Source organism: Rhinatrema bivittatum, chromosome 8 (genome assembly GCF_901001135.1).
Source record: "Rhinatrema bivittatum chromosome 8, aRhiBiv1.1, whole genome shotgun sequence".
NCBI classification, from domain to species: Eukaryota; Metazoa; Chordata; class Amphibia; order Gymnophiona; family Rhinatrematidae; genus Rhinatrema; species Rhinatrema bivittatum.
In genome coordinates, this window is record NC_042622.1 from 167,022,629 (window position 1) to 167,047,315 (window position 24,687).

The 24,687-nt window shown below is 43.7% G+C and overlaps 1 protein-coding gene across 1 annotated transcript in view; it reads left to right on the forward strand.

The window, feature by feature from the left end:
• Positions 1–21,301, forward strand: part of TAOK1 (TAO kinase 1) — a 422,716-nt gene extending 401,415 nt beyond the window's left edge. The window contains exon 20 of the mRNA XM_029611182.1: positions 13,004–21,301. Within this exon, the coding sequence (XP_029467042.1) occupies positions 13,004–13,465 (462 nt within the window). The 3' untranslated portion in view covers positions 13,466–21,301. The remainder of the gene's footprint in view (positions 1–13,003) is intronic.
• The last annotated feature ends 3,386 nt before the right edge of the window (positions 21,302–24,687 follow it).

Genomic DNA, 24,687 nt, shown 5'->3' on the forward strand with positions numbered 1-24,687 from the left:
ACGAAAGGGGACCCCGTCCTTGCCGGAATGTGTCCACCAGCGAAAACGTTTCCATTTCATCCTGTGCTCCTTCAATTGCTATCCAGAGAATGGGATTCGCCATAGTCTAGTCTGAGAGTAGGAAGGGCTATGGACAAGCTCTATCCTCTCCCAGAGGAATTCTTAGAACTCCTCAAAGTCCCCAAGGTAGATGCGTCAGTAACGGCAGTCACAAAGAGGACTACCATCCCAGTCACGGATGGAGCCGCCCTCCGAGACCTCCAGGATCGGAAGCTCGAAGTCTACATCAAAAGGATTTTTGAGGTATCAGCCTTGGGGGTAAGAGCCACAGTGTGCAGCTCTTTAATGCAGCACGCAGGTCTCAGATGGGTCCAACAGCTGCTCAGTGCTCAAGACTGCGACAAGAGGAAGTGCAACAGGTGGAACGCCTAGAGGCGGTAATAGCTTATGGAGCGAATGCACTATATGACTTACTCCAGGTCCTGGCCAGATCAGTGGTATCAGCAGTCTCTGCCAGGCGTCTCCTCTGGCTTCGTAATTGGTCGGCTGATTCTTCGTCTAAGACTCAGCTGGGATCTCTCCCCTTCAAAGGCAAATTACTGTTTGGTAAGGATCTTGAACAACTCATCAAATCCCTGGGAGAGAACAAGGTGCATAAGCTGTCGGAGGATTGTCCTTGGACCTCCAGGACGTTCAATTCTGCTAGAAGCCGATTCCGAGGTCAGCGACGTTTTCGACAGTCAAGACCGGCCTCTCAAAGACCTCCTTCCTCACGGTCGCAGTCCTGGTCTCATTCCTTTCGCGGTCGAAGACCAGCTCAAGCCTCCCTCAGAGGACCTCTTCCAAGTCTTCCCAATGAAGAATTGCCAGCCCACTCTTTGACCCCCAGGATAGGGGAGTGGGTCAAAATTACCTCAGACCGATGGGTTCTGGATATTCTACAGGTTTCTCTTCTCTCCCTGTGGCCCAGTGAAAAAACATGTAGTACGTCAGACGCTCGACCGGCTCATGAACTTAGGAGCTATCCTCCTGGTGCCCCCAAAGGAGCAAGGGTTAGGCCATTATTCCATCTGCTTCTTCGTCCCCAAAAAGGAAGACTCCTTCTGTCCAATCCTGGATCTCAAGATGGTCAACAGGACCCTCAGGATCCCACATTTCAGGATGGAGACGTTATGCTCCGTAATAGCGGCGGTACACCGTGGAGAATTCCTAGCCTCCTTGGACTTGACGAAGGCTTATCTCCACATCCCCATCCTCGAGAAACATCAATGCTTCAAAATCCTCGGTCAACATTTTCAATTTCAGGCCCTACCCTTCGTCCTAGCAACTGCTCCCCGCACCTTCACCAAGGTCATGGTGATGGTGGCAGTAGCCCTACAGAGGGAGGGGATTCTAGTCCACCCCTACCTGGATGGCTGGCTCATTCGAGCGAAGTCCCTGGACCTTTGCCAGCAGGCAGTCGACAGAGTCTTGCAGCTTCTCCACTCTCTCGGATGGGTTGTCAATTTTGCCAAGAGCAACCTTACTCCCTCTCAGACATTCGACTTTTTCTTAGGAGCAGGGTTCGATACCAATTTGGGCATAGTCTTCCTGCGTCAGGACTGTGCTCGGTCGCTTATCTCTCAGGTACAGCACTTCCATTGCCTCTCACTCCCCCCAGCATGGGACTATCTCCAGATCCTGGACTTGATGGCTTCAACTATAGATTTGGTTCCTTGGGCCTTTGCGCATATGCGTCCTTTGCTCTCCCACTGGAAGCCAGAGTCTCAGGAGTTCCAAGCACTCCTGCTGCTGCCGGAAGTTGCCAAGGACAGCCTGAGCTGGTGGCTCAGTCTGGATCACTTGCTGCAGGGAGTAAAATTGGAGATCCCACAGTGGGTGATCATCACCACGGATGCCAGCCTCTCCAGATGGGGAGCTGTGTGTCAAACGCAGTCGGCACAGGGACGATAGACGTCCGTGCAAGCGACATGGCCGACCAATCGTCTCGAAACCAGAGCACTTCATCTTGCTTTGAAGCGTTTCTTCCCCCTAGTTCATCGCCAAGCCATAAGGATACTCTCCGACAATGCCACTACGGTAGCGTACATCAACTGTCAAGGAGGAACAAAGAGCCGCCATGTCTCTCGGGAGACAGACAAAGTTAATGGCATGGGCGGAACTCCACCTCTCCCGCCTGGTGGCATCCCACATAGCAGGAGTGGACAGTGTCCAAACAGATTTAAGCCGTCAACACATAGATCCCGGAGAGTGGGAACTCTCCGAGAAAGCAGTGGCTCTCCTCTTCGCCCGGTGGGGGACTCCCCGTCTGGATCTGATGGCCACTCAAAAGAACGCGAAGGCTCCGCGCTTCTTCAGTTGCAGAAGGAAGCATGGCACAGAAGGAGTGGATGCCCTAGTCCTCCCATGGCCGCGAATCCTCCTGCTTTACATGTTCCCGCCATGACCCCTGGTGGGAAAGGTGCTTCGAAGAATAGAGATTTACCAAGGTCCTGTAATTCTACTGGTGCTGGAATGGCCAAGAAGACCGTGGTTTGCAGATCTAGTCAACTTCGCGGTGGACGGACCTCTCCGCCTGGGACATCTTCCCAACCTTCTGCGTCAGGGTCCTGTATTTTTTGACCGGGCAAATCGCTTCTGTCTTGCGGCCTGGCTTTTGAGAGGCGCAGGTTGAGGAGATGGGGCTACCCTGAGGATGTTATTTCAACCCTCCCAACAGTCTTTGAGGCCTGGTGTGAATCCACAGGTGTATCTCCACGTCGCGCTTCAGTAGTCCAGATACTATCCTTCTTACAGCGAGGCCTGGAGAAGGGGTTGGCATACAATTCCCTGAGGGTTCAGGTGGCAGCCCTTGGTTCCCTCGTCCGTCACCCGGAGTTCCTCTTTCGTCACATCCTGATATAGTCTGGTTTCTAAAGGGAGTAAAGCACGTGAAGCCACCGGTGCACACCTTGTGCCCCTCTTGGAGCCTGAATTATGTCCTTCGGATTCTAGTTGGTCCTCCTTTCGAGCCGCTGAGAAGAGCTACCCTCAAAGACCTCACTCTGAAGACAGTTTTCCTGGTGTCCTTCTGTTCTGCCCGCTGGATTTTGGAGCTTCAAGCTTTGTCGTGCAGGGAGCCTTACCTCCGTTTCACAGATTCGGGAGTATCCTTGAGCACAGTTCCATCTTTCCTGCCAAAGATGGTCTCGGCCTTTCATTTGAATCAATCGGTGGAACTACCATACTTCCCTGATGAGGATCCCAGAAAACTTAGATGGCTCAATGTCAAGCGCTTCCTAATTCGATATCTGGAGGTTACGAATGAATTCCGCCTATCAGACCATCTCATTGTCCTGTGGAGCGGACCCAAAAGGGGGAACAAGGTTTCTAAAACCACAATTGCTCGCTGGTTAAAGGATGCAATCTCTTCAGCATACGTTGGTGCTGGTCGGCCACCTCCAGGGGGCATCAAGGCTCATTCGCTCCATGCCCAAGCAGCTTCCTGGGCAGAAAGCCAGGCAGTCTCGCCGCAGGAGATATGCAGAGCAGCTACCTGGAAATCCTTGCACACATTTGCATGTCACTATCGCTTAAATCTCCAATCACCAGATTTGGCTCCTTTGGCACTCAGGTCATTCGAGCAGGGCTATCTGGGGCCCACCCTACATAGGGAAGTTTTGGTACATCCCAATGTCTGGACTGATCCGGGTATGTACAGGGAAAAGAAAATTATTCCATCCCTGCTAATTTTCATTCCTGTAGTACCGCGGATCAGTCCAGACGCCCACTCTAAGAGTAGATATGGGTTTTGGGCTACTCTACACAATACTTTTGAATATCAGCTCGAATGATTAACAGTATGAGGACCATGCGAGTATTGCCAATAGTTCCTTTTGCAAGTTTGTTCTCACTACAATTTCTAATCAAAACATTCTTGTACATAATTACAGTTTGAAGTTGGTTTACTTGATCCATTCAATGGTTTCTTCTTGCTTTGATATACTCAATACTGAAGGGACGCAGAGGGCGCTCCAGGCTATAAGAGAGCACCCTTCAAGCTTTTCTCTAGCTCCATCTGCTGGAAGGGAGACACAACCCATTGTCTGGACTGATCCGTGGTACAACAAGAACGAAAATTAGCAGGGAAGGAATAATTTTCTTTTCTCTCCACATATTCACATCTAATTACTCTCTGGATAGAGATAGCCAATGCAACAGTAGGTTTGGCCAGACTGTCCTCCGGAACCTATTTTTGGTGTAGAACCCAACTCTCCCAACCTAGGGCCCGTTGTTTGGATTGAGGCTGTCTCCCCCTCTGTTTCCAACAACGTCGGTGGTGGTGTGCCTGTTGGCACCTAGTTAGGTGTCTGTTGGTCCCCTTTTGTGTTGGGAGCAGCCTTTACCTGGGGATTCACCCATGTGTGAGGACTACCATCCTGCTTGTCCTTGGAGAAAGCAGAGTTGCTTACCTGTAAAAGGTGTTCTCCGAGGACAGCAGGTTGCTAGACCTCATGAAAGCTGCCCTCTACCCCGTGGAATTGGATTTCTCCTATTTTTTTATTTTATCACAATTCTATGTTATGAGACTGAAGAAGACCCCCACATGGATGCGTGGTATAGGGCATGCTGGGCATGCTCAGTGTACCCAATCAAAGTTTCTATAAACTTTGATATAATTTTTCCACATCGGGTTCCATCTCATGATGTCATCCATGTGTGAGGACTAACTTCTGTTGTCCTCGGAGAACACCTGTTACAGGTAAGCAACTCTGCTTTGTTCTCATGGTTTTAAATGAAGGCCGGCCTTGTGCTCAGTCTTCAGCTCCTCTGGAGGGAATACCCTGTGGCTAAGTTTAGCACCCAGGATTGCAGGGTTAGTTCCTCCAGCTAAGAACTGCTGCTGCAATAACTGGAGGGGATTATGAAAAAGGAGGAAAATTCCAATTAGCTGTTATTGAAGATCCAGCCCTGGTTCTGACTGAGCTAGAGGAACCCACTGGATCCAAACAAAACGTCTGAAATAGGCTAAGCCGAGATGAATCGAGGCAGACTTTATAGAATGAAATTTGTAGGCATCAGTGTCTTTCATTGAAACTTTGATTTGGAAGTATAGGAAGAGCACTTTAGAATAGTTTTCTGACAATTTCCTGTGCCTTGTATTCTGTAGTGCAGCTTTTGAAGGTAGAATTGAAAGTCAGGTCCTTGGCTAAGGCTTGTATTCACCATTGTGACTCTGTAGTGGCACCTAGTGACACTAGATTTGGAATACCATCTCAGTGAGAGAAGAATTTATAGTCATGGGGTATTCTGAAGCATGCAGAGCTGGTTGTGATATCTTTTATTAGAGTAATATATACACTTTACCATATCGAAAACAATTTTCAAAGCCATTTATGCATGTAAATAATAATTTACATGTGTAAATCAGTTCTCTGAAAATGGCTCTTAATGCGTCTAAAACCGTGAGCATTGTGCAACAGGGTTTCACCATGTTTAGAAAAGGTGCTCCAAGGGGGCCAGTGACATCACGAGCAGCGATGGCCGCTTAATCCTTGAGCTCCCTTCGACTCCCGCATAATCATCCACCATCTACCTACCCAGCACACCAAATCACACTCTAATCTCCTTGGGAATACAGTTAAGTACCCCGTCATGGCGACTAAAAAGAAAAACATTGACTTTCACCGATTCTCCATCACTAAAGAAGGGAAACGCGCTCTCGATAGTCTTAAAAATGGTGACGCTGAGATCCAAGATGGCACCGATTCACGGGCTTCAAGCCCCAATGCCCTAACCTCAGGTGCCGAGCAACCATGCGTTCCGGAGTCCGACCACCAGTCCTAGGCGGAATTCAGAAAATGGTTCGCTAATTTGCGTGCCGATATTAAATCCTATCGACAAGAGCTCCTGACCCACATAGAGGAGATGCGGGAGGAACTGACCTGTATAGGGCATTGTGTAGACGAAGTAGACGGGCACATTGATAGCCAGGCAGAACAAATGACCACCAACACTAGTGCATATGAAGCAGTGAGGGCTGAGACATCTCAGCTAGTAACTAAACTAGCTGACCTTGAAAACCGCTCTCGCCAAAGTAATCTTAAATTCAGGGGGTTTCCAGAGACCGAGACCACGGAAGACTGCACAGCCCTAATTCAGTAGTTCTTCCAACACATGCTTACTACTACTAACGATACAGAAAACTTTACCCTCCCAGAGATAAAGCTTGATCGGGCGCACCGGGCTCTTAAGGCTCCACTACCAAATCGTACCAGGGACATAATCGTTTGTTTTAATGGTTACTCCATAAAAGAAATGATAGCTACCGTGGCCAGAGCATGCAGTGCATGGACCTGGGAGGGAAACATCATCGCTATTTTCCTGGATTTATCAACCGCTACCCTGCAGAGTAGACAATCTTTTAGAGAAATTATCACGTTTCTCCAAACAAAAAATATTAAGTATAGGTGGTTACACCCATTTGGAATCTTTTATGCTGGAAGGCACAACCTACAAGGCTCTATCTCCTCCTGAAGTGCTGCCAACACTCACCAAAAGTGGCTTTACTGGCTCACAAGAAGTGGCATCGGCTCCCAGGGGATCAGCCCCCCGACTTCCATTCCCTGCCTGGCAGCATGTGGGTAAAAGAAACAGTAGACTACGTCGTCAATCTGGCAGCTCTGCAAGCAGCCAAGGCCCTGCCTGAACTATAACAGATTTCCCCCCAATAGGACATGGCGAAAGCCTACATGGAGGGTTTTGTAGGCACACTTACCATTGTAGGGGATAAAATAACTCCCCAGGGGAATCATGCTCTCAAACTGAGATACAGGATATATAGAAACATAGAAATGATGGCAGAAGAAGACCAAATGGCCCATCCAGTCTGCCCAGCAAGCTATGCACATTTTTTTCTCATACTTATCTGTTACTCTTGGCTCTTAGTAACCTTTTGGTTCTATTTCTCTTCCACCCCCACCATTAATGCAGAGAGCAGTGTTGGAACTGCATCTATGTGAAATATTTAGCTTAATTAGTTAGGGGTAGTAACCGCCGCAATAAGCAAGCTACACCCATGCTTATTTGTTTTCCCAGACTATGTAATTCAGTCCTTTTTGGTTGTTGTCTGTGTATATAGATCCTCTTTTCTTCATTCCCCTTGCCGTTGAAGCAGAGAGTTATGCTGGACATGCATTGAAAGTGAAGCATCAGTCTTTCTCCCCTGCCGTTGAAGCAGAGAGCTATGCTGGATGTGTGTGAAGTATCAGTCTTTCTCCCTTGCCGTTGAAGCAGAGAGCTATGCTGGATATGCATTGAAAGTGAAGTATCAGGCTTATTTGGTTTGGGGTAGTAACCGCCGTAACAAGCAAGCTACTCCCTGTTTTTTTGTGAATGCAATTCTTTTTCCACATTCATTCACGTCCTCTAGACTTTATATCTGACTAATCTTTGTAATACACTGTATTCTTCTTCCCTGGCTAAGCATGACTCTATACCACATCTCCAGGAAGCTGATATAAGTCTTTATACATACTTTTTATACCTATAAATGTCTAACCTCACTGAAGGCAAGGGCAAACCCTGCCTGGGGATCTTGAACAACAAGCTTGAGGGTTTTTTCTTGTTTGCAGCTCTCCCTGAAAAAACCACAGCAATGACGGATTTAAAACTTCTCTCAGTTAATGCTAAAGGTTTAAACTCCCCACAAAAACGATCCTTTTTCTATAAAGAATTAGGAGCATCATCCCCAGACATAGTATTTGTACAGGAGACCCATCTTTCAAGCAGACATATTGGCCTTGTGAAGTCTTCTAAATATACGAATCAATACTATTCTGCAAATAATAAACAGGCTAAGTATGTGGGGTGGGTATCCTTTTCACTTCTCAATTAGTTTTTGAATGTTCTCGTTGTATTAAGGACCCAATGGGTCAATATTTATTGCTCTGTTTTATGATAAATGACTCCGAGCTTACCTTTCTCAATATATATGCTCCTAACCAGGATCAGGCTGCATTTTTTAAGCAAATCCACCACCTCCTAGTACAACACACCACTGGTAAATTGATTGTGGGAGGGAACTTCAGTGTAGTGCTTTCCCCGCATTTAGATATTTCTAAAGGATGCTCACACACTGCAATGACCCACACCAGAGCTCTTAAGGAGTTGTTTGTGGCCCATAACTTGGTAGATTCATGGCAGGTGAAATATCCCCACTCGCGCTCCTATTCCTTTTATTCCCAGGCCCACAACTCATATTGTCGCATAGATTATCTCATGGTAGATAAATCTCTATATCATTCTGTACGCACCGCAGAAGTGGGCATCATCACATGGTCAGACCATGCCCCTGTCTCCATGTCATTACATCTTACTGGAGGCAATCATGGTAGCCAATTTTGGAGGCTTAATGACTCGCTTCTCCAAGATCTCTCTTTCATTCAATCTACTTCTAAGATAATTCGGAAATTTTTCCATGATAATGCTATCTCGGTAGAATCGCCGCTACTAGTATGGGATTGTTTCAAGTCTTTTATATGGGGACATTTTATTTCTCATTCCTCTTTTGTTAAACGTCAAAAAGATGCAACCTGTTCTACTCTCAGGGATCAAATTTCATTACTTACTTCTCAACATATTAAATTGGGTTCCAAAGCAGTATTGGCCAAATTAACAAAGGCCAGGGAGGATATACGCCGATTAGAGACTGATCAAACAGCACATCTTCTCAATATGACTCGGCAAACCTACTTTGAAGGGGGAAACAAGGCTGGCAAAATTCTAGCACATCAACTAAAAAAGCTCACTTATCAAAACCACTTTCTCAAGATAAAAAAACGAACAGCACCAAATAGTTTCTACTAATTTGGCCATAACACAACAATTTCTAAAATTTTATCAAAAATTATATACGGCTGAATCACATATTCAAATTCCAGAGATAGATAGCTATCTTCAATCTGCTAATCTACCGCATCTCTCAGGAAGCATGCGTGATCTGCTTAACGCAGAAATCACAACCACAGAGATTCTTTCGGCCATCAAAATTCTCAAAGTGGGCAAGGCTCCAGGACCCGATGGTCTTACGGCAAAATTTTATAAAACCTTTGGACCACTTATGGTTTCTCATCTCCAAAACCACTTTAATTTCCTACATAAAGGGGGCTTACTATTACCAGATTCGAACAAAGCAGGCATCACCATTATTGCTAAACCAGGCAGGGATCCTGCTCTGTGTGCATCTTATAGGCCCATATCATTGATTAATTTAGATCTTAAGCTGCTGGCCAAAATCTTAGCAGACAGGTTAAATTGCTTTATAGCCCAAATTATTTACCATGACCAAGCAGGCTTTATTCCAGGCCGCATGGCTAGTGATAATGTGCGAAAGATCATCAACATCCTTTGGGGCATCACCCAACAATCATCGGATCATCTCCTCCTGGCCATAGATGCTGAAAAGGCCTTCGATATGGTCCACTGGCCTTTTCTTTTTCGCATCCTCACTATTATGGACTTTGGGACCCCATTTCAAAATTGGCTACAAGCGCTATACAATTCTCCTACAGCCTGCCTAAAAATAAATGGCCAATACTCATCTCCCTTCCAGATTCAATAGGGAACTAGACAGGGGTGTCCGCTTTCCCCAATTCGTTTCGCCATTTTCCTTGAACCTCTAGCCATTCATATACGCAACAATTCCAAAATATCAGGCTTTACCCTCCGCTCCCAGCAATATAAATTATCACTGTATGCGGATGATATTCTTTTTACAGTTAGTCACCCCTTCACCTCTCTACAAGAGATTGAAAAGGAGCTTGCCCACTATAGAGATGTGTCTGGCTTTAAAATCAATTGGGATAAGTCAGAGATTTTAAATGTCTCTTGTACACCTCAAGTGCTTTCTCAACTTCAGTCCTCACACCCCTTCAAATGGGCGCCTACAAAGCTTAAGTACCTAGGGGTGTACCTTGGAAAACAGATCTCTGATTTGTTTCATCTTAATTATACTCCCCTAGTCCAGAATATTGATCAGGACCTAATCAGGTGGAATTCCCTACCCTTAACTTGGCTGGGCCGTTTGGCAACATTGAAAATGAATGTTCTCCCATGATTATTGTACCTTTTTCAAACTTTGCCCATTCCTGTTAGTAATGTAACATTAAAAATGTGGCAGAAGAAGCTACTCTGCTTCCTGTGGAAATGCAGACCTCCTAGGGTAGCTAGAGTAACTCTTTTTCAACCTAAAATTCATGGTGGCCTAGGACTTCCTAACCTCACTTGGTATTATGCAGCTGCACAGATTCAACCCATCATTGACTGGCACAGAACTAAAGATGTCAAATCCTGGACATTGATAGAACAAAGTTACCTGCCAGATATGTCTCTCGCGGCTCTAACATGGCAACCAAGCAACACCTGGGGACTACTTTCATCAATCTTTTCTATTTTATAATCAGACATTTACACCTGGCCTCCCCAAATCTGCTTTTCTCACTTGGAAATCTCAGGGTATTACTCAAATCTCTCATCTTTACTCTCTTTACATTGTTTCCTTCGATACACTCCAGAAGGATTATAATCTTACTATAGCAGAGTTTCTACCATATATGCAACTTCGGCACCTTGTCCACAAGCTGCACTCACGAAACCTACTATCTCATAAGCGATCCTTATTTGAGGGATATTGTACCCACCCAGACTCACCTAAAGGTCTGATTTCAAAAATTTATCAGCTACTGGTGGCTCGTCCGTCAACTAAATCCATACATCTTGTGGCCTGGGAGCACGATCTGGGTAAATTGCTCTCTGAGGAAGAATGGGAGTCCATATTTGTACGACTCTCACAAGGTTCCACTTTGGCTCAGATTATAGAAGCTAATTACAAGCTACTTTACCGAAGGCATCTCACTCCTATTCGTCTGCATCATTTTCGTGCATCTAACGACCCTCACTGCTGGCGAAACTGTCATCAGTTGGGCACGTATTTACACTTATGGTGGGACTGCACTTTCATTCAATCATTATGGCAGTATATTTCCAGGATTCTGACAGACATACTTGCCTCTACGATTCATCTCACTAAGGAACAGGCACTTCTTTATATTTTTGATGATACAATCTCACCGTACAATCAAATTCTTATTCAACAAGTTTGCACAGCTGCTAAAATGGAAATAGCTGCGAGCTGGAAGAGGCCCCTGCCTCCGACTTCTTCTGAACTGCTGAATCGCCTTGACAGGGTTTGTACCCTCTATCGCTTGACTGCCATTAAATACCATTATCTCGACAAATTTTCTCATATCTGGAGGTAATATCGTTAAGCCCCAGCACTCCAAGCACTCCCTCTCCGCCTCAACATTTGATTTCTGCAGGACCCAGAGAAACAGAAGGTTCGTCTGAAACTATAATTGGTGCATTATTGGAGAAGAATGTGAGTTCTATTCAGATGAGACCTACTTACCCTATGACATCCAGAGACTCTGATGGATCTATTGGTGTGATATCGGAGAGGCTGAGAAGTGGAACCCAGGCTGTGGGGGGAGAAATAGAGCCCAAGCATGTGGAGAGTTTAATTTCATCTCCGAATCCAGCAGAGATTACCTTAGGCTCTCTTTGGACTGCAATTAAATCGCTAGAAAATGTAATAGTAAATTTGGCTCAAATAACTTTGGAGACTCAACAGCGCTTCTCTAATTTAGAAAGTTCTATATCTACAAGTTATACCAAGTTGGAAATGTTGGAAGCTCGGACTGCAAATTTAGAAGCATGGCAACAAAAATTTGTAAGAACTGATATAATAAATGGGAAAATATTGAAAACTCTCTAAAATACCTAAATCTTCGAGTTCTCAATTTTCCACAGATGAAAATGATATCTCTAAAGGATATGTTTAGGGAATATCTAATTCAGATCTTGAAAATGCCTTAGCAAGCATTACCAGTGATTTCTAAAGCTTATTACCTTCCCTCAAGATCCAATTTGGACATTCCTACTGGAAATAACCCAGCGGAGGTATCTTTAAATCTGACTGAAATAATAGAGACTGCGCTGGAAACTGTGATATCTTCAAGATCAACACTATGTGTCTTTCTCATTTTCATCAGACCACGATGCAGTCTTACATTTATTTCTGCAACATCGTTTGGTAACTTTCCATGAAGAAAAAATCTGGATGTACCCGGACTTGGCTAGAACAACTCAAGAAAGGAGAAAGAAATTCCTCGGAATGAAATCAGAAGTGGAAAATATAGGGGCCAAATTCCTACTTAAATTTCCTTGCAAATGTGAAATTTTGTATTTAAATCATAAATATGTCTTTTTTGAAGTTTCCCAACTCCGGGTGTTCCTGGACTCACATGCCCCAGGGACCACAGCAATGGGCTAGGAGGTCAGAATGTTAACCAGATGTGCCTCTTTATTACAATGATATATAGGATCCTAGTGTTCCTTTTTTCCTTTAACTGCTTATTTGTATTTACTCTCCCCATATTTCCAGATGATACAGATAAAGTTTTATGTTATTTCAATAATTCATTATAAACATTATAATGTATCTGTATTTTATGATTTGTTGTATTTTTTAAAATGCATAAAAAAAAAATTAAAAAAAAAAAAGAAAAGGTGCTCCAGGAGGGTTAGATTAGGAGGGGAAAATAATACAAGTAGTTCAAATTTTCAAATCTCTGCACATTATTTTCAATTAAACAAGCACTCAAAAAAGAAGCAGGTGCGGATGCAGCAAGGTTAAAAGTGAAAGAACATGCATAGTTTTGTTTTGAAACTTGGAGCATAGTCTGCAGGTAAAAAGAAGCCCTGGACTCTGTCCTAGTGCTGACAGTTTGAGCTTGTGAAAGGTTTTGAGACTCAGCACACATTACGGTACAAGAGGTAAATAATTTAAACGCCAGTATTGCAGTGTGTAGCTTTTCCAAGATCACTTCAAAATTAGGCCTTTAAAAACCATGTCATTTTTAGCGGCCTCCTGCCTGCATCATTTACCTTTTTGTTTCTATCCTAGATTGAAGAAGAGATGCTGACGTTACAGAGCGAGCGCACTGAACGGATACGAAGCCTGCTGGAGCGGCAAGCCCGTGAAATTGAAGCATTTGATTCAGAAAGCATGAGGCTAGGTTTTAGTAATATGATCCTTTGTAATCTCTCCCCTGAGGCGTTCAGCCACAGCTACCCGGGAGCTTCTGGTTGGTCTCACAATCCTACTGGGGGTCCAGGACCTCACTGGGGTCATCCCATGGGTGGCCCACCACAAGCATGGGGCCATCCTATGCAAGGTGGTCCCCAGCCATGGGGTCATCCCTCAGGGCCCATGCAAGGGGTACCTCGTGGTAGTGCTATGGTGGCCCGCAACAGCCCCCAGGCGCTGAGGCGGACAGCTTCCGGGGGACGGACAGAGCAGGGCATGAGCAGGAGCACAAGTGTTACTTCACAAATATCCAATGGTTCACACATGTCTTACACATAAACCAACAACAAAAGTGAGGGTGGCAATTCCACTGGAGCTGTGTGCCAGCAGAAACTGCCTATGTTGACCATCGACACAGCAACCTCCTTGTATTGGTACTGCAGTGAGAGAGCTTCTCACATGCACATGGTGCATCCTATTCATTCTCTCAGGCATTCGTTTTATATTTACTGAGATGTCTGAAGATGTGTTGGGGGTTGATTATTGGATCTGTAACATTGTTTGCCATGTGTACAGAATTTCTTGGATGGGTTTTCTTGGAAAGCCTCTGAGAACTGTGTCATGCTAAACTGGGTTCCTTCCTCCCCCAACAGATGTAAAAGTGAATATTAGGAGAATAGTGAGCAGTCACTGACTCCCAGTGCCACGTGTGGCAGCCCGAGGAGACTCAGAAGTGTTAGCTAGGTGACTCTGCTCCCCTCCACAAACCCTCTTCCTTCTCTCCCAGCTCCTACTTAAATTGTGACCTTGGAGTAGGAGGGAGCAGGAGGGGAGGACAAGCTAGGAGTGGCCTTGCTTAATGAAATGCATATCCAGGCTGTATTGCTTGGCTTTGCTTCCTCATTACTGTTCCTCATTTAATCAAGAACTGACCAGTACAAACTGAATGAGGACCAGGCAGTGGGAAGGCAATCCAAGATGCAGAATGAGAAACAGGTGAGAAATGCTGGAACTGGCTGTATAAACCTTTCAGGTGCAGGATAGGTGTGGGAGTAATATTTGTTTCCCTTGCATCGCCAATACTGTAACATCTCAACTTAGCCAAGCACCAAAATCACTCTCAGAGTTCTACATATGCCATTCCTGAAAACTTCAAATGAAACATCCGAGTCTCTTGTTGCTGGCAGTATTCTGCAAGATTCTATGCTCACATTTCACTGCACACCCCTTCATTATTTCTACATTATAACCATTTTTTTTTTTTAAATAGTCTAGTTGCCATCCAGTCATACTGCTGCAGCCTAACCCGTCATATCACTGCATGAAAAGCTTGGGGTCTTTCACGTTTGCCACATGTCCAGACTATGTGATTAGTTGCAGGTGACACCCATCCAAAGAGATGGTACTGCCAAACGTGAGGAGTTCAGTAAATCAAGTGTCTACGGGGGAATAAATCCAGGGAGCTTGTGCTGCTGGATGAGGTCAGTGCCAGTAATGTAAGCTCAGGTGGGAAATGGAAAGATTAGTGCAGTGTGGAGCCCTTCATAATTTTGCAGGAGAGTGCACGAATAGGTGTTCCTGGTTTTCCATGGGAACAATTTCTTTCCAGGTTCTAATTTTCATTTAATTTGCAAGTGAGCTCTTGGACATTTTTCAGACCATTGATGTCAGGGTAGAGAGTTCAGAACTTTGAAAGCACACCTGTAAAAGCATCTCCGTGCCTGCATTCAGCTGAGGTATATGTGCACCTTTCCAGTGCACAAACATGGCACGTGCTACAATATGGGGCATGGAGATAAGGCTGCCTTACTCTGCTGAAGGGACACCACCTGCTTCAGGATGTCTTATATGTACCCAAGATATTAGGAAAAGTGAGTTCAATTAGTGGTCATTTAAAACTGCATTCAGCTACAGCCCATTTTTAATGTGTTTGTTTATGTTTTTGAGCGTGGCACTTATTGTAACTTTTGCCTGCAGTTTCCCATCCCCTGTCATCATCTCTTTTTATGCAAACTTCTGTTTTCTGCTGCCCCCACTATCACTCAGGGCTGTTGTTCCTGCCCCACAGGTTCAGCCTCAGGAGAAGCCATTTGGCCCTTTCTTGTGGTGCAACATTTTTTATTTACACAAAATTCTGGATGTAATAGTAGAATGCAAAATATTAGCTCTGGTGGTACTTCAACAATAGTTGGTGAGTATTTGTACTGGTGCTAATATTTGTTACCATTACTAGAAATTGCAGCTGTGTGCATTAATAATGTTTAACACTAATAAAAGCTGCTCAGGAAAGTGCTTTAATAATTTGTATTCTAGTATTTTGCATTTTGCAATTTATTTCCAGATTGGCACACCTTACGTGCCTGATTTCCTGTATACAATGTGAAACAGATTTACAAGGGTTTTTGTTTTCTATTTAAATTAGGAGTAATTGTTTAATTTGGCACATGACTGGGCATAATATTTAGTAAAAGTTCTAGGCCACATAGCAAAGTATGCAGCAAGAAAGCAGAAAAGAAACCAGCTGCAGTGAATCTTCTGAGAGAAATTGTCCTGTGTGAGGAAAGCCCAGCAGGGTATTCTGGATGCTTCGCTCTCACTGCATCTAATTCTCATATGTTTTCTTCAGGATCAGGCCCAATGGGCCCATGTCCAAGGTGCTGTAAAGAAAATGGTCATTGGTCCAATATAGTTTATTCCCACAATGTACACTGAGCCTTGGAAATTACTTGAAGTTCCACCTCTTTTGAATTATGTGCCATTCAGCTGTGGGAATAAATCTTGTATTCTGCCACTGACTGCTGTGCTGTCTTTAGATATGTGCAGGGCTAACGTATACACAGGAGGTGTGCCCCATTCTTAGCTTATGTGCGTAGACTTTAGTTGACAGACCATGCATGAAACATCTTTCAGAGAGTTATGATGATGGGAGCTGGCTTTCTGCTCTTTGATGCCCTTTGGTAAAGCCTCTGCTCATGGTTTTTTGATAGGGGGCTAGAGTTGTTGAGCCAGCTACCTCTCTTATTGCTTACTCCCCTGACACAGATATATGCACTTTGCTGAGTGCATACTTCTAAAGTTACTGCATTCCATTTTCCTACATTTCTAGGGTTTACTGTTTTGCAGCAGTGATGTGAATGAATGAGCTAAAAGAATGCTAAAACCATATGAAAAAGATGAATTGGCAACTGCTGGTGAGCGTGCATAGAGGGGGAAATCGGGGCAACCTTTTAAGCATGTTTTTAAGGATAAATACAAAACTCATGAATGGAGAACTGTTAGACCTATAACTCAGAATGTGTGTGTGGCCGTTGCAGTGGACAGTGTTGTTGCCTAACATAGAAGGGGATCTGGGTGCAGTATGAACATCTGTCAGCATATGTTTAAGGACATATGGCAGGTGTCAGGCCAGATAGGGAAATGACAAGGGCAGAAGGCAGGGTTCAGGTTAAGAGAAGCTGAGGTGGGGGAGCTGTAGTGTGTGTGTGTGATAAGAAAGCTTATGCTGCTTGCGTACTTTTGTTTATACACTTATGTCAATGAAAAGTGTTAGTGAAAAAGTGCAATGCACAGTAGCTAGAAATAAACATATGTAGCAGAGTTTGGTCTCTAACGAATCACAAACATTGTATGAATTCTCAGTGCACAGTTCTTTATTAACCATATGCATCACTACAGATTCTGACTTAACACTACTAGAGTTAACTATGTTTCTGGCATTGAGTGTGCATTGAGAATGCATGCAGTTCTAGCTCAGCAAATCAGCCAAAATATTTCACATGTTCTAAATTTAATTTAGTTTCTCCTCTACCTTCCCCAGGTAGAGCCAGCTGTACACAGATCAGAGGAGGGGGGAGATGCCATTAAAGGCACCTGCATAAATCAGACAATACTCAACAGCTGGTAGGAATGCTTTGCACACACACAGCATCCCTTTGCTGCTTCTCTTTCCCATTTAAAAATCTTGGGCATAGATTTTATATATTTTAGGAACTCATGAAATAGTGTGAGGTGTTAAGTAGGGACTTGATGAACCTGGCAAGTCATAAGAGACCACTGATGGACTCGCAAGCTTTCAGTGTATCATGTAGCCTATTTATAGCCATTCAGGCTGCACGAGACACAGTCATTATGCTAAATGTAATCAGACAGAAGGGCCTAAAAGACACTGGATATTCTCCAAGTGCAGGTATTGAGGCAGTCTGGAGAGGTTTCCTTCATCCAAGAAAGCTAGGGCATTGCATACACATGCCACACACTATTTCATGCCAGAGACAAAGCATTTTAACCCACCTCAGTTCCTCTGAAGTAGCTTGAACAAAGTATGGTCCTCAGTCCTTTACATTAAAATGCATTCATTATCAGTAAGAGTTTTCACATTCTGAAAACAACTAATCAAATTCATCTTGCCCTGCCTAAGAGCATAAATAAGCAGACCTTTTCTCCAGTTTGAAAATTTGCAGGGAACTTCCCCAGGCACTATTGGAGCAGCTGCTCCCCACCCTATCTTTGAACTGACAAATCACACCCAACTGCTTGAATAGAATATTCTTAGCTGTAAATATTTTGTTCTACAAAACCGACTTCATTTGTTTTTGTTTTTTAATTATATTTTGTGCTAAAATTTGTAGATGTGCCAACGTAGAGAGGAGCTGGTTGGAGGAGCCTACTGTTATCCTAAGCTACCACTTAGGAGCAGAGAAATAGTGCACTTTAATAATCTGAACTATGTTCTTGCTGCCTTAACATGGCTCAGTTCACCATCGCCATTCTCTTCGTGCCAACATCCAGCCATGGAATGCAGGTCGGAGGCATTCCATCATTACATAGCTTTCTTCTGTTTGTCCCCCCACACACACATACTGAGAACAGAGCAAACGGATATGTGGAAATGTTTCACATATGAATGGCATGTGGGTAAAGAACTGGGCATGGAGTTTAGGCAGCATTCATTGAGGTCCCCCTAATGTCATACCAGTTGTGGTGAATTGCTGTTGCAATTATGTTGACTCTCTGGGATTCTCACAGCGCACTCTGCATCATTCCAGGTCATGACGTGCATGTCTTTACATATGAAACCAAACAAAAATCAGTATGTCCTCCTTTATAGCACTGTAAATGTCCTGACAGCCATCATACGTGAATGAAGCAGACTTTTACAGCACAAACCAATGGCGTATACACAGAATTTGAGGCCTTTCTCAGAAGGACCACTCCCTTTTATTTCATGTTAGGTGGGAGGTAGGCTTGACTCTATAATCAGAGCATACATTTTTACATGAATTAGTGAAACATTTACTTGGCTATAAATGAATACAGATGCATGCAGATACACACTTCCACTCTTCCTGCCGCAGTCCATTGGACACTAAAACAGACAGGCTTTGCATTCATTTTTTGCTTTGTATACTGCAATTTTCCTCCTACTTTTGGGCTTCCATCTCAATCGGAATCGGTGCTGAGATCTGGCACCTTGAGCCTTCCCTCCCAGCTCGCAGTGATGGTTCTCAGCCAGGGCACACATAGCAGGCCTCATTCTGGGATCCTGCAATCATGGGATCAAGCCACAAGATGTCAGCATTGTGTAATGACAGGGACTCTCTGCCCCTAGGTGTTGTGAATACTGTCTCTACAGCATTTCTGCATGGCAGTGCCCAGGACCACCCTTATCCCCAACAGCTTTTAATCACTGACATCAAATCTCTTTTTATTAAACTTCCTTTATGGATTGTGTGTTTGGCCAGAAGCTAGTTCCAGGCCAGCAACCTAAAATCATGCTACAATAAGAAACTTTACTAAAAGAATTAATTTTAAAATTGAAGCCTGCATGGCCAGGACCAGGATTAGCTGTTGAAGTTTGACATTTGGCTGAGAAAAATCTGCCCATACTTGTGATTTTGCCTGTCTCCTGCTCCTCCCTTAGTACTTACCCAGTGATGCTTCTTTGCCATCCACCACAAAACAAGGGGAAGAAATGAATAATAAACCTTAAAGCTAAAATATAGTGCATATAAAACAGAAAAAACAGATATATCAACTAGAGAAATTGTAAATCCTTTTTTATTAACATGCATTGCTAAAAAATAAAAAAAAGAATAAAACTTCCTATTTATGTATTTCTCAGAAGACAATTAACACATTGAAAATGTTTTTAAGGTAAACCTTTCTAGGTTTCCATGCTGTAACGTTCCTAGTGTATGAAGCAGACTGGTAGAATGTGAGTTAATAAGAATGGGGCGAGACAGCAAAGAAATGTCTATATTGTATATTTTACAGACAAGATTTCTAACATAACTATTAACACATTTTTAAAAGTTGTCCCACTGTTTTAAGCGAATCCTGAATGTACAAGTGCTTGACTGGTTAAAATAAAGCAAACCAGCCAAGCTATGTATATTTTTAACTCTAATATTAATTTTTTCCTTTTCTTACCCTTCTAATTTTCCAGCATGTTTGATTAATTATTTTAACTTCCACTTGCAGATGTTACAAGGAATTTTAACTTGCTATCTTTAGTCATGCCTGTTTTTTCTGGAAGTTTCTCCCAATCCCCTTCTTTATTTTGTTGCATTTGCAGCTCCTGTGCAGATGCTAGAGGGAGGGATGTGAGGTTGCTGTTAAACTGACAATAGAGCATTTTGTCAACTGGTTTCTTTTTCTGCCCCCAATAAAAAAAAAAAAAATACAGCTTGTTAGTGTTTCATCAACAGGAGCTGCTGTTGCACAGCTGCAGGCAGCATCAACCTATAGCAGATTCAGTGTAAGTTTGGAGTGGGATCAGTTAACAAGAAGGGTACTTGTTAAAGGGACAGCTGGAACAGTATCAGTCAGTGGGCAGTATGAATACACCAAGAACATTGTCAGTTGGTGCTGGATAGAAAAGCATTCGCTAAGTGTGTGTACCTGAGGTAATGTCAGTCACTTGTGAAGAGCGTAAATGCATGCTTGGTGTCACTCTAATAGCAGTGTAAATCAATTGCACACCTTGTGTGAAACAAACTGGAAATAAAGCGTGGAGGTGCACACTATAATGTTGAGAGTCTGTGGTAAGGTTGTAAAGCAAAGTTCAACAATGCAAAAATAATATTCTGATGAGAGAGTCTGCAGTTTCTTACATGAAAGGCCTTTAGTTTACAACTTGCAAATTCACTGCACAGCTACTGGCCTTGTCTGTATAGACATTAGGCGGAGTTTTATATAGAGACATATGTAGTCATATTAGCAGTGCTGCCTGTGTAATTCACCTTCATCTTGGCATTTCAGCCTATTTCTTGGTTTGAGACTCATTAATGCATTTTGATTTTGTCATCCTTGGAAATGGGAGATAAAACGCAAGACTAAGAACATTTAGCAGAGAGTTAGAAAACCAGAAATGGATTGTTTCATGGTGATGTGAAATTGTTTTGACCACACTGTGCCTAATGCATGCAGGACCTGATGGAGTTCCTTAAAATCCATTTCTTTACCTGCATGCTTACCTATATAAACCAAGAAATGAAATTTACATAAGTAAATTTTTCTGTATGTGTGGCTTTACTGCCCTCTAATAACACCATCTCATTATGATCCTTGTTGGACATTAATTCCCGCTATACAAATTCTGCCTTTCTATAGACGTGATCAGCAACATGTTTAGGGTACTATTCACCAAGGATTGAACCAATCTTTGTGTTAAAAAAAATCCTTTGTGAACAGGACCTTTGCTCATCGTAAGAGAAGATAGTAAAACGAGTGAGAATCTAGCCATACTTAAAATGGTACAGATACAGCCAGATTCTATTCACTATGGCACATTGACTGAGATTACAGCAATGAAGCTTGCATGCTCCATGAGTGCGCTTCCTGTCTGCAGCGGCTGGCAGTGCTGAATCTGCAGGTGTGCAGTTTGAAATGTTTGGGGGTTTGTTTTTTTTTTGGGATAGAAAATCCTCAAATGCTAATTGGTAAGGTTTATAATGTACAGTATATTGTCAGTATTCTGGTTCAACATACATTATAGCTCCTATATAACCTGTATTAATTGTATAGATTGTGCATTTAAAGCTGTTACCAAGTTGTCCGAAAATAAAGAGAAGAAATTGAGGTCCTATGTAATATTTTGTTTGTAAGTATCCTTTGTATCATAGCAAAGGAAACATTAAAAAAAAAAATCAACTGTAATAAAGTAATTTTAGTATACATTGTATGTCTGTTTCTTTTGAGAAGTGGAGGACCACCATACTCTGCTTATTGAGAAAACAGGCAAATTGATCTTCTGCTGACAAAGCCATGGCATCACCCATGTGTTTGCCATGGGTGATGTTTGCTTGTGTGTTTGCTTGTGATTTCGTATGGTTGCAGTCTGCAGGGGGTTTAGTGCTGTTGCATTTGGCTTTGTATATTTTATCAGATTTTACCTTTACTTTTTAAAATTATTTATACCTACAGTTTTCTCCTGCATTTTTGGGCTTCCAGTTCCATCAGAACCAATCTCCCCTGAGTTACAGTGTCTTCATTTGTAACTATTTGGGTGGGGAGATTCCACATTATTTTAACTTTTAATCCTTCACCCCATCCTACCTTGGCCAGCTGCTACAGTGCCACTCCTCAGCCAAGAGTCACAGACCGGGACTCCCTCTGGAGCCTTGGGTGTATGCACCCCGAGTCTGACTGTTATTTGTAACTGTTGAGCGATGACTGAGACTCCTTCCCCTAAGCCTGTAGGGCATGTATACCAGCCTCCCAGCATCTCTGAGCAGCAGATGCCAGACTTGGAATCAAATCCAGGTTTTTGGTATGGCACTGTCACTGGCCTTGCCCCAACTTCACTGTTGTAGTCTTGACAAATGCATCACATAAACTCATCAATGTATGAATCGGGTAAAGGCCTTTTTGGAGTCTCTCTCGCATAGGTAGTCTTGCTTCACAACAGAGTACACTGGGCTACCCTAACATGTACCTGACCATGCAGCAGACACTTATTCAACATTATTTGACTGGGGGTCTGAAAGAATGGCAGACACCTCATTTGAGAAAGTTTATTCTGAACCAGAAATTTCAAGTTTCAGAAGACTTTTTTTGTCTCAGTAATTTCCTCCTGTTCCTTTGGGCCTCCAGCTCAGTCGGAACAGGGGTAGGATCTGGCACCAAGAGCCTAGGGATCTTTTCCCCTGTTTTATCCCACGTTTATTGCAGGGACAGTCCTTAGCTGGAGAGTACACTGCAGGACCTTTTCCAGAACCCTGAAATCGTAGTTCCTAAGTCCAACCACTAGCTATTTCCACTGGATGATGACAGTGACATTCTTCCTCCAGAGGACTGTGAATACTACCTCTGCAGCAGCCTGAGCTCCATCCAACCCGGAGTCGCAACTTGAAACCAGGTTCTTCCACATGGCAGTGTACAGCACTGAGCCCTGGATCCTGTACAATTTCATGTTTCTTGATGAAAACAGTTTATAAAATAGTCAAAAATGTTATGGCACTTCTTTCCAAATTGTTCATATTCCACTTATTTAGTGTTACCATTCTAAGCAGATTACATGGTAAAGAATAGTATCACATTAGGTTAAAAGTGGGGGCAGCACTCACAGCCCCAGAGGAGCAGGGGATCCAGGCATTGCACAGTGATGATCACTGTAATGGTCAGACGGGCATACTGGATCCAGAAGGAGCCATAATCTGTGGCCTATAGTGGAAGGACTTGTCACTACAGTACAATGACTGGGCTCGATAGGATAAGAGAGGGGATAAAAACTAGCAAAAATTCTTGGATGGTTGCAAATGAAGGCTCATGGGCACCACTGCCAGATGTGAGTGAGATGGGAGCCCGAAGAGGCAGGAGATAAAGGGAGACCCATTCATTCCTACAAAGTCAACAGCCCAACTCATGGCTTGTTTAATGAGTAGAGTGTCTGGCTGCACTTTTCACACTTGTGGGGCGAAGCAGGATTTTTCATTTATGATTTTTCCCCAGCAGCTGCCTTCTGCTTTTTAGGCAATATGAGCCTCCTTGCACAGCTGCAAAGGGTTTTACCTCAGTTTTCTTCTCCCTCTCTGTATATTCAGCTCAACCCTGCTGTGGTGACTGGTCACAAGCCGTGTAATCCCGATAAAGATCATCAAACCCTACAACCAGCCAAGTCATGAATCATGCAATTTTCAAAGCCATGTATTTGGTAAAATCTGAACATTACTCTCCTTCAATCCAGCTAGAAGCCTGCATGGCATTCCAGGGTTTGTTGATACATTTATTTCTTTTCTTTAGTTGGTCACTGATTTAGGAGACCCCATTGAGGCTGGGGATGCAATTGTTTGTATAAATGCTTTTAGCCACATTTAGGGAGTGTTTCTGGGGTGGGGTTTAGGCAGGATCAGAAAATAATGAATATAGATTGCATCTTCAGATCTACATGCATTGTTTTCCATAAAATTTCTACCCATGCTAAATTGGATGAAGGACTGCAGTTTTCAAAGGGAAGGTGCATGTGCATCTTCTGTCTGAAATTTGGTTAAAAACTACCTGCAGATTTTAAAAATTGTTTCTTAATGATGATTTGCAACTAAATATTCAAAGCTGAATTTCCATAGCTCCTTAGGGTTAATGGTGATTCTGGTGGCTGAACTCTGCATTGTATGAGAGAATCCCCATAGTTATAATAACCCAACTTAAAAGAGCTCACAATGTAAATGTGAACACAAAGTGGTCACAAGGTGATTGTGGGACAGATGAACTGAATGATGACAGTTTGTCTTCTGACCATATCTTTACTAGCTGCAAATGTTGATAAAGTGCTCGCTGGATGCGTATATACGCTTGCTCCTTTCCTCTAAGATCCAGCTTTTGCTCTGTGCATTCTGAGCCCCTGCTGTGGGTGCATGGTACCAGGAAGCACACACGGAAATCTCCAAAGTGTGGAATATTTTAGCATTATACACACTGGCGTATCATTTCAAAGTGGGTGAAGTGGAAATGCCATAAAATGAGCAGGGCTGGGGCTAGCTTTCTCTGTGCCTATGTCAGGTATTCAGAACTACCCCTTTGACTTACCAATGGCTGCTCCAGCACTGAGCTCTCTCCTAGGGCTGGCCCTCCTTGTGATGGCAGCTCCCCCTTCACTTTCCCCTCCTGCCCTCCCTGCACCACTTGCCGAGCATCCTTCTTTTTCTTCACTTGCATCTCCTCCTTTCTCTCCCACTCCACTTTTTGCCTTGCATTCCCCCTTTCTCCACTCGACTTTGCCCAGCAGCATCCCACCTCTTTCTCCCACCTGCTCCTCACCCAACAGCATCCCCTGTCTACCACTCATCCCTTGCCTAACAGCTTCCCTCCTTACTCCCCTGCCCAGCAGCTGCCTCCTCTCACCTACCTCTCTCCCCACCAATCTGCCCAGCAACAGTTACCCCCCTTCTCCCCTTTCTCTTCTCCCTACAGGCCACAATGCTGTAGCTTTCTCACAGGACAAGCAGGATGGTAGTCCTCACATATGGGTGACATCACAGGATGGAGCCCAATAATGGAACACTTTTGTCAAATTTTCCAGAACTTTGACTGGCCCCTACTGGGCATGCCCAGCATGGCACTAA